Source organism: Jaculus jaculus, chromosome 18, assembly GCF_020740685.1.
Source record: "Jaculus jaculus isolate mJacJac1 chromosome 18, mJacJac1.mat.Y.cur, whole genome shotgun sequence".
Classification (NCBI taxonomy): Eukaryota; Metazoa; Chordata; class Mammalia; order Rodentia; family Dipodidae; genus Jaculus; species Jaculus jaculus.
In genome coordinates, this window is record NC_059119.1 from 9519587 (window position 1) to 9533603 (window position 14017).

General features: G+C 36.7%; 1 protein-coding gene across 1 annotated transcript in view; it reads right to left on the reverse strand.

Annotated features, from left to right (window-relative positions):
- Positions 1-14017, reverse strand: part of Ctnna3 (catenin alpha 3) — a 1402587-nt gene that overhangs the window by 1077337 nt on the left and 311233 nt on the right. The window contains exon 6 of the mRNA XM_045137244.1: positions 9737-10000. Coding sequence (XP_044993179.1) covers positions 9737-10000 — 264 coding nt within the window. The remainder of the gene's footprint in view (positions 1-9736; positions 10001-14017) is intronic.

Here is a 14017-nt window from a genome sequence, read left to right on the forward strand (position 1 = left end):
ATTCCCTTCTTGTCCCTGATTTTAAATAAATTACATTGTGGTACCCAAATGTTTTCTTTATCTATTAGGATATTATATTTTTGCTTTAATTTGTTAATGTGGGTTGACCAAATCTGTGTATGTTCTACTGAACTGGTATCACATTCCTTGATCAAATTAACTTTGTTTTTTTTAAGATATTTTATTTATTTATTTGAGGGAGAGAGAGACAGAGAGAAAGTGAATGGGTGAGCCAGGGCATCCAGCCACTGCAAACGAACTCCAGACACATGTGCCCTTTGTGCATCTGGCTTATGTGGGTCCTGAGGAATCGAACCAGGATGCTTTGGCTTTGCAGGCAAATGCCTTAACCACTAAGCCATCTCTCCAGCCCAATTTAACTTTGTTATGATACATCTTTTATTTAAACAGTATTAGGTAAATTGCTCAAATTCTGTTTAAGATTTTTTTATCTACTTTATATATTTTCTAATTTATATATTAAGTTGGCATGTCTTTCCTCAGCTCACTGATATGGTGTTTGTTGCAATTGGTTTCAACAACTTCATTCAGTGAATTGACAATTATTTCATTACACATCCCCAGAAGAGGTATGCAAATGGAGGTCAGAGGACACCTGAGGGTGTTTGTCCTCTCTGCACCTTATTTGAGAAAGAGTCTTTCTTGTTGCTTTGCCAGTGGGAAGGCAACAAATTTCTGGATTCTCCTCACTCTACTTCTCATTGCTGTAAGCACATTTGGTTTTATGCCACTTTACAGACAACTTTATGTTAGTTCAAGGGATCTGAACTCTGGTAGACTGGTTCCCAGACTAAGTGACTTTAACCACTGAGATATCTCCACAGCCTACCCATTCTAGTCTTACTCATTTTTCTATCTGTTCTCCTTCTTCCTGATCTAACTCAACAACAGTTATCAATTTTATTGTTCTTTTCAAAAAATATATTTGGTTTTTTTTTGTTCTCTTCTGTTATCTTAGTGATTTCATTAACTTCTAACTTTATTAATTTATTCCTTTTCAATTACTATGCTGTTTTGCTGGGGGGGTTGTTTTTTGGTTTTGGGGGGGGTTTTGTTTTTTTTTATTTTATTTTATTTTTTTTTTTTTGGTTTTTCAAGGTAGGGTTTCACTCTAGCCCAGGCTGATCTGGTATTCACTATGCAGTCTCAGGGTGGTCTTGAACTCACAGTGATTCTCCTACCTCTGCCTCCCAAGGTGTGTGCCGCCACACCTGGATCCTAGTATACTGTTCTTTAAACTTGAACTAGAAAACTATCTCATCAATTTTCAACTTCTTTCATTCCTGGCATAGGCATTATAAGTGATAAATTTTCCTCTAAGACTCTCTCTCAAGTTTTTTATGTTATTTTCACTATTTTTCATTATAAGTATTTTACTCTAAAGTAGTGTACTCATGTCTCAGGGGTTATACAGATGGACTTTTCAAAGGACTTCAAATTAGAAGACAACTCCACCTGTTGACCTAAATATACTCTTAAGGGGTCTGTGTAATACAAGATCTTTGAAAATCATCAGCTTAGAATGCAGTTAATTTCCATCAATTATATGCATGTCATTGAAGAGAATGTTCTAACTTTGTGATGGTTCATCTTACACTGTCAACTTGATTGGCTTAAGAAATACACAGTAGATTAACAAAGCACATTTTCAGGGTATATCTGTGATGACCTTTGGACAGGTATGATATCATGAGGGCTCTGGCCTAATGAGTGGATTGATTCCTTGATAGATTCATAATATGATTGTACTATTGGAAAGTAAGGAGGAGTAAGAGGTGGGGCCTACTTGGTGGAAGTAGACCACTGGACAGCATGTCCTTGGGAGCTATCTCCTGCCGTGGCCCCTTTATGTAAGTCTTTTTCCTCCCGACTTCCTTTGTGCATGTCCTTTCCCTCTCTACTTCCTTTGTGCATGTCCTTTTCCTCTCGATGTTCTTTATGTATATCCTTTTCCTCTCTACTTCCTGGCCCACCCAATATACTAGTCTGGTTCACACGACCTCTCCATCACCATAGAACAAAATATCTGAAAACATATGTCAAAATAAATCTTTCATCTTTTAAGCTGCTTCTGTGAAATATTTGGTCACAGTGACAAAATGTAATACAAACTTTTTGGTGATTTTCATATGTAGCAATTTATTTTCGTTAATATTAATATTTTTGACCCACTTTATTTGTTGAATTTGTTCATTTGCTATCGGGTGTCACTCTGTAGTCCAGGCTAGGATCAAACTGGCCTTACTCCTGCCTCAGCTTCACAAGTGCTAGGGCTAAAGGAATGTGTTGCTGTACCCAGTAAAAATTTAAAAAAAATTTTTTTAAGTAGAAAAAAATTATTTTTTTCTGGCTTTATCTATCTCATTTGCCTATTTATCTTTCTGTTGACACCACACTGTTCTCATTGCCTAAGCTTTGCAATGTGTTATTTTTTGTTTGTTTTGTTGGTTAGTTGGTTGGTTTTTGGTTTTTTGAGGTAGGGTCTCACTCTAGCCGAGGTTGACCTGGCATTCACTATGTAGTCTCAGGATGGCCTCAAACCCACAGTGATCCACCTATCTCTGCCTCCCAAGTGCTGGGATTAAAGGCATGCACCACCATGCCAGGCTTTGCAATAGGTTTTGAAATCAGGAAGTTTAGCCATCTAAACTTTTTTGTTTGTTTCATAATTGTTTTGGCTATGCAGAGTCTCTTGATGCCTTTCCTTATATTATCACATACCCTCATTTGACTGCCTGACAGAACTTTAATGGTAATGCCACCTTTAATATCTGTCAGAATAGAAGGATGTAGACTTACCAATATATATAGTCAGTAAGAGGTGTGCTTTATCTGCTGTCATTTCTGTTCCTTTTACACCTTCATAGTGTATTTCTGAAAACTCTTTATACTGTTTTTATTCTCTGAGCATCTCCTGTGTAATAACATAATGAATCATGTTATACACTTTTCATTCTTATTCCTTTGTCAAGGAATGAATGCCCATCTCTCTCTTCTTTCCTGTGAAAACTGTGGATTCTTCAAGGCCTACCCTGAGGATGACCTTGTAGGTAAAGTCCTTCCTTACTTTACATAGGCCCTAGGTGACACTTAATGAGCTCATTAGCTATGAAGTGCTATTTTCCACAAGTTCTAGGAAAATTTTGATAACATTCCTGTCTTCTAGAGCTCATGTTAGAATATTTTGGAACCTACCACAGCATTCTCTATATATTCTCTATATATATTAACATTCATTTCAATATTTTTTTTTCATTTCTATGTCTGTGAAAGAATAAAAGTAACTTCTTCAGTTCATTAAGCACTACCTAGTCAGTGAACTTCTCGGAGTCACATTTTTTTAATATAAGATACTCCTGCTTCTCAACATTCAAAACCCTTTTGTTCTTCTACAAACAGAAATTGAATGAATAAATGAAGGAATACTGTATATTAAACATACTAATTTATATTCAGTATCTTTTATTTTTAGTATCTGGTGTTTTCAGATCTGATTCTGAAATTTATTCTTTCCATGTCGTCCATGATGGCTTACTTATTTGTGTATTATGAGAAGTCATCTTTATTAGAACTGTATGAGAAATTTGAAAAGATGAGGGATAAAAAGCTGAAAGAATTTGAGTTTATTTCTGGAAGGTCCCTTGAGGTACTGCCAAGATAGGACAACTTTAAATTGGATTTTATGCTGGGGTTTTAGAGGCTGCACAGATAATATGAATTCTGACCCAAAGTCCAGTCCACATAAGGAAAGGTTCATGATTAGAAAATTTCTAAGATACATTCCGTTCTTGTACAGGGTAGGTTGTTATTATTATTGTTTTGTGTGTTTGTGTGTATGTATGTGTGTGTGTGTGTGTGTGTGTGTGTGTGTGTGTGTGTGTGTGTTTGTGTGTTTTCTGAGTCACCCAGAGTCAAGACTAAGCTAGCCAAGTTTTGGGGTTCTGTTTACTGTTTTCTGCTATAGGGGCAAGTAGTTGTTTTTGGTTGTTGTTTTTATTTTCATTCTATCAATGAGGTGATCAAACCTTCAAGGATTACCAGCTTCTTACAAGAGTCTTACTGACTTTCCAACTAGCAGGATACAAGCTTCATATTTTCCTTTTAGTTCTTTCAAAGCTAAAGCTCTAGGCTAAAATTGAAAAGAAATTCTCCATAACTCCCAGCATGATGCTGGTACAGGCTGAGTCTGAATTTGAGATTTCTTTATATCTACCCTCAAAATTTCCCCTAGTTCATCTAATAGATGAACTGTATATTTTTAAATATTTTCTCCATATTTTTACTTCTAATATACAAAAGTATTTAAAAATTTTATAATGCAAATCTAGATAGCAGTGAGGACCATTTTCTTCCTATGCTCCCAAATACATATCTGATTGTTTCATCTGAGTAAAACATAAGACCATAAGGACTATGATCCCCAAGTTACTATTCATAGTACAAGGCAGCATATCTTGGAATTTGTAGAGAACCTAGACTAAGGATGGAAAGCTAGTGAGAGAAGGAGACATGTACATTTTTTTTCTTTGTGCTGTCTTATTATAGCAAACATTCTGAGCAGTGAATCACTTTCATTTATTTCTATTGGTTTCACAAACTATAAATCAACAACCCAGTTCAAAGTTTGGTAAAATAGATAGAGAATTTCACCATTATGGAAGCATACTTCCAGATGGAGAAAGGGGAAAGAAATAAGGGTAAGAGAAAAACGATATCCATTCCAATAACACAAAGGGGTGTGCTCCATGTTTGTATCCAGTCATTATTTCATTGATATTTACCTAGCACTAACTACATGCAAGGCATTACTATAGGTGCTTGGAGATATATGAAAATTTCATAAATGAAAAGAAAAAGAAAAAGATAATAACACAACACCTCTGAAAATTAAAAAATTCTATACATTTATTCTTCATATCACCCATCTTAATAGCAGGAAGTTACAGATAATTCTCTAGCATGATTACAATAAGTGTTCTATCTCTCTGCACAGGGGGAAATACATTTTAATAGACTTTGACTTTTCAAAGCAATTTTCACTGGCAAAGTTTTCTGCTTAATGACATTTTCAAAATTCTATTAATCTACAATCTGGCACTTCTCAACTCCCATTCAGTCACACTTGCAGAAGAAACACCCTATAATTCACATTGGCCTTTCCAATAAATCAATCGATTTAAGCTATACAGTGTTCTAATTCAACTTGTATTTTCTTCACCAATAAATCTTGGACTTCATACCCACTACCAGCCCTAGGCCAGAATGTAAGATTTAACCAAAGCTCCAGCATGGGACTGTTGAGTAAGCACTCTGATACATTTTCACACTATAAACATTTAATGAAACTTACTCCCAACAGAGTATTTACTACATCTGTTTATTTCATTGTATTCTCTTTGCAGGAGTAAAATAGAGCAAAGGTTATTTCAGAACTTTACTAATATAGCTTCCTATAAATAATGAAAAGTACAACCATTTAATTTACAAAATTATTTTTAAAGGTTAAATAAATGTTCAATAAATTCTGCTTTATCCAGCTCAGGCACTCTCAGCAAATTATTTTTAACTTGGATATAATTTTTTTTCAAGCATTTTGTACTTAATGTCTCTCATGACAACTAATTTTCTTTTTTTTCTGTCTTTTCTTATGGCAGGGTCTCATGTAGCTCAGTTAGACCTTGAACACCCTATGTAGCCAAGGATGACCTTGAGCTCCTGATCTTCCTGCCTCTGCTACATGAGACTGAGATAACAAGTGTGAGCTCCCATATCCAGTTTGTGTGCTTGTGGAGAACAAACCCAGGGCTTCATGAGCGCTAAGCAAGCAGTCCAGCAGTGGAGTTACAGCCATATCCCTGAGTACAAGCAGAGTTCAAAGGTTGTTGGGACAGTATTAGGACACCAAGTAAATATTTCAGGACTTCTGCCTACTTGTTTGGAAGTAACCTTGCCATACATTATCTTCCCTTTCTGAGAAAACTACCCTCCACACTCTCTCCTCTCTAACATCTGCTGTTTCTTCCTATACTAGTCACTTTCCACTAAAGTGAGACACCAAAGATGTCTCAGAGGAGGAACAACTTGAAAAACTTATGAGATAAATGAGAACATTTATGAAATATATACTACTGACATAATTCTGTTTACTGCTATGGAAAATAAGCTATGGAATTCTACTTACCTACCCTACAAAGTACCACCTCAGCACAAGACACTCCCTAAATACACATTACTTCTATTTGAAACTTAAGTCGTATCCACCAAAAAGTTACTGCACCTGTTTTGCTTGGTTTAACACTTGTAACTTCTCTGATGACTCACATAAACTAAGAGCACTAGTAGTATAAGTAATGCTGAATTTTGATTAAGCAGATTAAGTTCTGGGAAAACTCAATGTAATTCAGAGTTACATATTCTTCTGGAATCAGAGACTATACTCGTATCCTGTCATCTACTATTGAATAGCTTTTACTTGAGCAAGATAACTTATGTTTCAACTTTATTTTCTGTAAAACAAAACTACTTTATGGTCATGACAGGATAGATAGGGTAACAATTAGATGAATAATTCATGTAAACTATCTAGCAATCAAGGAACATTTTATATTTTATTTCTTGAGAGCCTTTGATGGTTAATCTTCATTATCACTTTGACAGGATTTAGAATTACCATGGAGACAAATCCCTGGTCATGTCCATGAGGGATTTTCTTGATTAGGTGATCAGAGGTAGGAAGACCCACTCTAAATATGGGAGGGCAGCACCATTCTGTGGGGTGAGATCCTGGGCTGCACAACAAAGAAAGCAAGCTAAGCACTAGCATTCACCCCTCTTCACCCTGAGTGCCAACACAAAGTGACCAGCTGACACAAGTTCCTGCTGCCATACCTTCTCCACCATGATGGGCTGAAACCTCAAACTATAATCCAAAATCAACCCTTCCTTTCTTAAGTTGCTTCTGGTTTGTATTTGGCAACACAATGAGTAACGTAACTAATACAAAGCCTAACACTTTAGTAGAATCAAGATGCTATCTTCTAGTATTAATTGGTATGGAAAATAATTTTCAGCCTGACTATGAAGACATGCATCTAGTGTACAGATTATTGAACAGAACAAACATTAATTGGTACAGGCTGTTGGGGTCTCCTTTCATATCCTATCTTATTGAACAAATAGCTTATAAAATCCTCACATGAACGACAAGTTGAAATTTTATAAATCTTTATTTGGATACCAAAAATTAAGAGGCCAATACTACTGGATTAGAAATTTAAAAAAAAAAAACACTGCCTAAAAACATGTAATTAAAGGGAAAACAAGCTCCTCTAAACCTAAATATATTATGTATGAAATAAATTGGCACGAGGCTAATACTGTTCGGGACAATGTAGGCATTGTACATGCTATATTCTACCAACAAAACATTAGTAATTATTGTAATACTGATTTCTTAGTTATGGAAGAATCTGCCTCCAAACACTCACTTCTACTAAGATTTATTGAGTGCTATATAGCCATTAATATCCTGAACATTTGTACCTGAATTGTTAATTTGATGATCCTAACAGCATCATAAAGGAGGACCTGTTTTGGGCCCCATTTTATAGATAAGAAACCTGAAAGTTACATAAATAACATTCCCAAGATGACTAAGGCAGTAAATGCCACAGTTGGAATAGAAACCCAAGTATTAGCCTCTAGAATTTTCATATTCAGCCACTATGTTATGCTGACTTCACATTTTAAAAAATAAAGTTTGTGGGCTGGAGAGATTGCTTAGTGATTAAGGCTTTTGTCTAGGAAGTCACAGAAACCAGGTTTAGTTCCCCAGTACCCATATAAAGCCAGATGCATGTGTCACTTTGGTTTACAGTGTCTGGAGGCCCTGGCATGCAATCTCTCTCTCTCTCTCTCTCTCTCTCTCTCTCTCTCTCTCTCTCTCTCTCTCTCCTGCTTTCCCTCTTTCTCTCTCAAAATAAATAAACGAAATATTTCAAAAGTTTAAAAACTAATTTAAAAATGTTTGGTTTGTGTTACCAGTGATTTTTGACATTATTCTTGAAGATCTGATAAATACCTTAGCCTCAACTTGTTCAAAATTGAGTTGTGATCTTTCCATAGCCAGCTTTTCCCATGGGATTCCCATCATGGTAAACAAAAACCTCATCCATTAAGTTACTTAAGCAAAAGAGAAAATAAGCCAGACGTGGTGGTGCATGCCTTTAATCCCAGCACTGTGGAGGCAGAGGTAGGAGGATCACCATGAATTTGAGGCCACCCTGAGACTACATAGTGAATTCCATGTCATCCTAGACTAGAGTGAAACTCTACCTCAAAGCAAAGAGGAAAATAATAATTATCTGTGCTATAGAAGAGGTCTGAATTCCACATTTCCTTCTAAATAGAACTGACTTTCCAACTGTACACAGGGCCCTCCTCAGCTACACAGAGCAATCCCCCTGCTTCTAGAGATCATAGCCTTCCAAGGTCAGGTGACCTATATCCAGTAACTGAAAGATGCATAAAGGCCTGTACATTTAAACTAAATATGGCCAAAGCTGGAGAGGAATGTTCTTGTTGATTGGCCTGGGCTTTGTGGGTCTGGCTCTCAGATAAACTTCCTCTATTCCATCCTGTCCTCTTCTTCCCTTTCAAGATGTTAATTCTTAATAATATCTTGAATCCCAAACTCCATTCTGTGCTGCTTAAGGACTTAGCCTGTGACATCAGCTATGACTCCTCCCTTTGACCCATGTCCTGTGTCCCTTTTGTCATAATCTCGTTGATCTTCTTCCTGCTCTCCCCTCGCTCTCCAGTGACATGACCTTGTTCCAAACTAGAATGTCAGGTGGAATGAGGCAGCACATATGAAGTGGGGAGGGAATCAGTGACTGTGGAAAACTCACACTTGGTTCTCAGCTCTCACACGGTCACATGCAGTCAACACAGTTCTCTTAAGATATGTCTCTGTGTACTGAATCTTAAAAACAATCCTTTCCAGCCAGCTCAAGGGAAGCTGCACAGCTCTCCATGATTTAGTCCCACTGCTCTCTACGCTGGGCCCTATATTTGTCCCTTTGCTATCTCCACACAAGTCTCCCAGGCTTCCATGCTGTCAAACACAGAAAGCATATAAACACAGGAGGCATGCACTTGAGTATTAGATCTAGACTTCCAGCTCTTGGGTTCCCAAATCTCCCCAAGCTTTTGAGAATATCTCACCTCTTCATGACATACTATGTTATTTATAATGTTTAGCAGTTTGGGGTTATTTTTGGTTTTGTTTTGTTTTTCTGTAGGTGTGCCTATCTATATATACCTGCTAAAATGTAAGCCCTTGTGAAGGGCAGAGAACAGATCTATTTCTCCAGCACACAGAACTCAATGCCAATAATAAATAGTTGTAGAGCAAATAAATCCTACACTTCAGAAGTTGACCCATGAACAACATGGTCCTCATTTTAATCTCATAAACAATTCTGTCCTGAAGGCTTCTTTGGCAAAGGTACGTAGGAAACGGAAGCATCGGTGAAAGAATATTTTCCTGTTAATCAATTCATTTGGAAGACCCAAGAAGGTCATAGAGACTGACTGAATAACTCCATTTTTGATGGCATTATTCTCTGGATTCCAACACGTGAATCTGAAAGTACAATGCTGCTTATTTTTATATGGCAACATTAAATCAGACATTGGCACTCTCTCAGCTTACCTCCAGCTCATCCAGCGCACTTCCCAGGGTTGCTGCCTGAGGCTCAGCTGGGGTGGGAGCATTCTGGATGCCTTGGGACGCATTTGAGATGACATTGAGGGCATTCTGAATTTCATCGCACACTATGTCCTTGCTGGCTTTGAGGGAAGCAACATCAGAATGTTCCAAACAAGCCGAACAAATTGAATGCAAGAGTGGGGAGTTCTCCTTCAATGTGGCACGGGCTCCTGCAATTTCATCCCTCTGACTTGGAGATTTTAAGTCCTGAAAAGAAAAGTTTTTTAAAAATTACTTTCTTACTGTGTAGGATAAAAAGCCTTATTATATGTACAGAAGCTCCTTTGTGGAAGAAATAAAACTCTAAAGACAGTGGACACTAAGAAGTCAACTACAAGTTAATCAAAGGTATCCAGTAGTTCTAGTCTTTCAAGAATCCTCAAGTTTACCACTGGAAAGGGAAGAGGATTTGCAAATCAGTGTCACAATGGAGTAGATCTTGACATTGGTTAGTCATTTTCATGTATGTCATTAAAATACTCTGGCAATCAAATTATTAAGTACCCAATAAGACAGCTTGAATTACCAATATTAGGTCAAACTTTTTCCATGTATGTTAATAATTGCTTTAGACTTTTCATTAAAACAAAACCAAGTTAAAATCACCAAATTAAACATCTCTCCCTTCAGCTACTTTTCTATTCTTTTTCAGAAATACTGACAAACTAATCCTGATTTCCCCCCTTTAGTATTTAATCAACAATTAGTCACGGAGTACTTAACATGTGTTAGCCCTGTGTTAGACCCCAAGTGCACAGATGTGAACAGTTCTACAAAGACCTTGTTTTCCTAAATGTCATGTTGATATATGAAGGGGAAAGAAACTTACAGACAAGCAATAAACAAGGCAAACAGAAATAAGTTGATTTCAAGTAACAATAAATGTAAATGAAAAATAGTCACAAGCAATTGACATGAAAGATAAAAGTTGCTTTAGTTGGAGCCCTCAGCAAGAATATTTCTATGGATATGACAATTTGAAATAAATCTAAATGAAAAATTACAAAAGAGACAAAGGGGAAAAGAAAGTCTTACTTAAGTGATGGCTTTTCAAGACTAGCCCAAGATACAGTGGAAAAAAAAAAAAAAAACTGGCAAACACCACCTTAACCAGGTGATAAAGGCTTACATCCTCAGTGATATCACATAGACATATTATGGAAAAGAATATCACATCACTTCTGAGATACCCTCTAGAGACCCATGGCCCTAGTCTAATCATAAGAAACAAAATCATACTGGGAACATCCTACATGACATGTGGGCAATGTTCCCCAACATGATTAAGGTTTGAGAAAAAGCGGGGAATGACTGATAAACAAGTCCAAGTCCAAGGCCAGAGGAGACTGGGGACACGTGACAAATGAGAGGTGGCTGCTTGGTCTAGATCCTGGAACAGAATAAAGGCATTCATGCAAGTTTGGTAAATTAAAGTAAAGCCTATTATTAGTAGCTAATAGTAATACATGAATTCTCTTCTTTGTTAGAGAAAATGTTAAGATGTTAGCAATGGAGGAAAGTGGGAGAAAGGTAGGTGGGAATTCTATGTATAACTTTTATGTAAATATATAGTTACTCCCCCAAATTTTCCTTTAAAAGGATAACTCAAGGGTCATTTTAATAGTTTATATATGTCAAGTACAATCTTATATAATGTTCATTAAAAACTCAGGATAAATGTGATCACTATCCCATTTTTAAAATAAAAATACTTAGTTTTCAAAGCACTAAGTTCATTAGACAAGTGAAATAACAAAAGGGGTGTTTTGACTTCTGTAGCCTGTGTGTGACTCTTGAGGCCCCATCTTCATGTTAGACTTTCTTGTATAGGATTTCCTCTATTGACACACAAAAATGAGGATTTAATGTATCTATCACATAGATTATAAAGCACTTCTATATTTTATTATCCCAATGCCCTTTCAGGGCATTAGGTATTACAATCCCATTTACTAAATAGGAATGTAGTAATAGGAGATGGAGATATTTGTAAGGGAACAGAGATCTAATCCCACGTCTTCTCACTGCAACCCTTTTATTTACCATGAGGTTGGGCATCATCCGAATAACATTGCTGGGGAATTAATAAATGGCTTCTGCTACTTCTGAGAGTGAAGGCTATCTGCCACTTCATGCTGCATTTCAAGAGGTTAACTTCTTTACAAGTGATAAGGAGGACTGTTAAAAGAAGCTATCAACCCATTGTTCATACTTACTAATTAACCAAGAAAAGATATGTACAAATTGTGATTTCCTTAGCTTTCTATGTTTCACCCTTATTTCTGGTCTGGATCCTGGGGTCAGCTCCATCATTAGGATTACTAGTTGGGTAAATCATCTATTCTTTTGGTGTCTGTTTTCCATTGGTTTAAAAAAATGGGTACAAACATATGTCTGCCAAGTTGTACACAAGACTGAGCCCAGTGCACATGGGAAATGGAACGTAGCCAATGGCCAGGCAACCCCAATGGCCCTGGATCTCATCTGATCTTAGCAGGACAGCTCCTGTTAGCACTTGGATGGAAGACATCACATATATATATATATATATATGTGTGTGTGTGTGTGTGTGTGTGTGTGTGTGTGTGTGTGTGTGTGTGTATATGTATATATATATACACATATATACATGCAATTAATTATAGTATAGCATACATTATAGTATAGTATAAAGCAGTGAGCAATTATAGGGGAAAAGAAGAAAGAATTACTCCCTAAATGTAGCAAAACTGGTAAAACTGGTAGGATATTTTTGTTCTATGATGCCCATGGCAATTTTCATAACCCCCAAATTTTGGAGCACCACTAACATACATCACACTGTGACTCAGAAGACAAAGAGGGCACTGTTCTGCAGGATTGCAATCCCTGAGAGGAGTATAGGTCAGCAGCATGAATGTTCAGCAAGTGATGGAGAAGATTCTCTATATATTACATTGTGATGATAATTCATTAAGAAATTTCCTCTAAAGAGTCCAACACATTCTTCTCCATTTAGAATGGAAGTGTTGAGATTCAAGTAGCTTACAAACAGTGAAAAAAATGGTCTACATAAAGTACTACAAAGTAGAATAGGGTTTAAAAGAATTATTTCTTTCATTCTGATGGTTCCTATATGTATCTTCCTGTAAGTCATGGTAAGTTGAATGCCATGGGAACTCTGGGATTTTAAAATTATTAATGTGGGGCTGGACAGATGGCTTTGTGGTGAAAGCACTTGTCTGTGAAGCATAAGGACCCAGGATTGATTCCCCGGTGGCCATGTAATCCAGATGTACCAGGTAGTGCATGTATCTGGAGTTCATTTGCAATGGCTAGATGCCCTGGCATGCCCCTTCTCTCCCTCTCCCTCTCCTTTTTTTTTTTTTTCTCTCTCCCTCACTGTCTTTCTCTCTTACTCTCTCCTCCTCTATCTGCCCCCCTCAAATAAATAAATAAAATATTTTTTAAAATACTAATGTGTTTTGGATTTTTAATCCTTACTTTGTTATCTCTTCCCAAGGCTATTATAAAATCCATAATGAGTACTAATACCCCAAAGAGGAAGCTTTCAAGAAGGGACACAATCAATAAACATGCAAAAGATAGCATATTATGGTCTGGAGAGGTGGCTTAGCCGTTAAGGTACATGCCTGTGAAGCCTAAGGACCCAGGTTTGACTTCCCAGAACCCATAAAGCCAGATGCACAAGGTGCCACATGCGTCTGGAGTTTGTTTGCAGTGGCTAGAGGCCCTGGCATGCCCATCCTCAATCTTCCTCTCTCCCATAAATAAATAAAAATAAAACATTTGAAAAACGCTTTTAAAACATGTGTATCTAGACTAAATTTAAACAGGTCAAAATATGGATGAACTGTCAAGATCAGTGAGGGGTGTCTGTGGGTGGAAAAGTATACAGAATTCAGCTCCTCAAGGGCTGACACTTATTTCATATCTGGTTTTAAATGCTTCAGAGAAAAAGCTCACATGAGACTTCCAAATTAAGAAGACACTAAATGCTTGTAGCTGATGGAGAAACTCACAGATGGGATTAAAATCAAATGAAGACCTTACAAATCTATACCAATGGGAAGAGAAAATCACTTGAGTTTTAACCCTATCAAGGAAACTATATATATATATTATATAATATATTAAATATATACAATGTATATTAAACTATTTTTACTCATTTATTTGCAAGCAGAAAAAGAAAGACAGAAGAGAAACTGAGAGAAAGGGCAT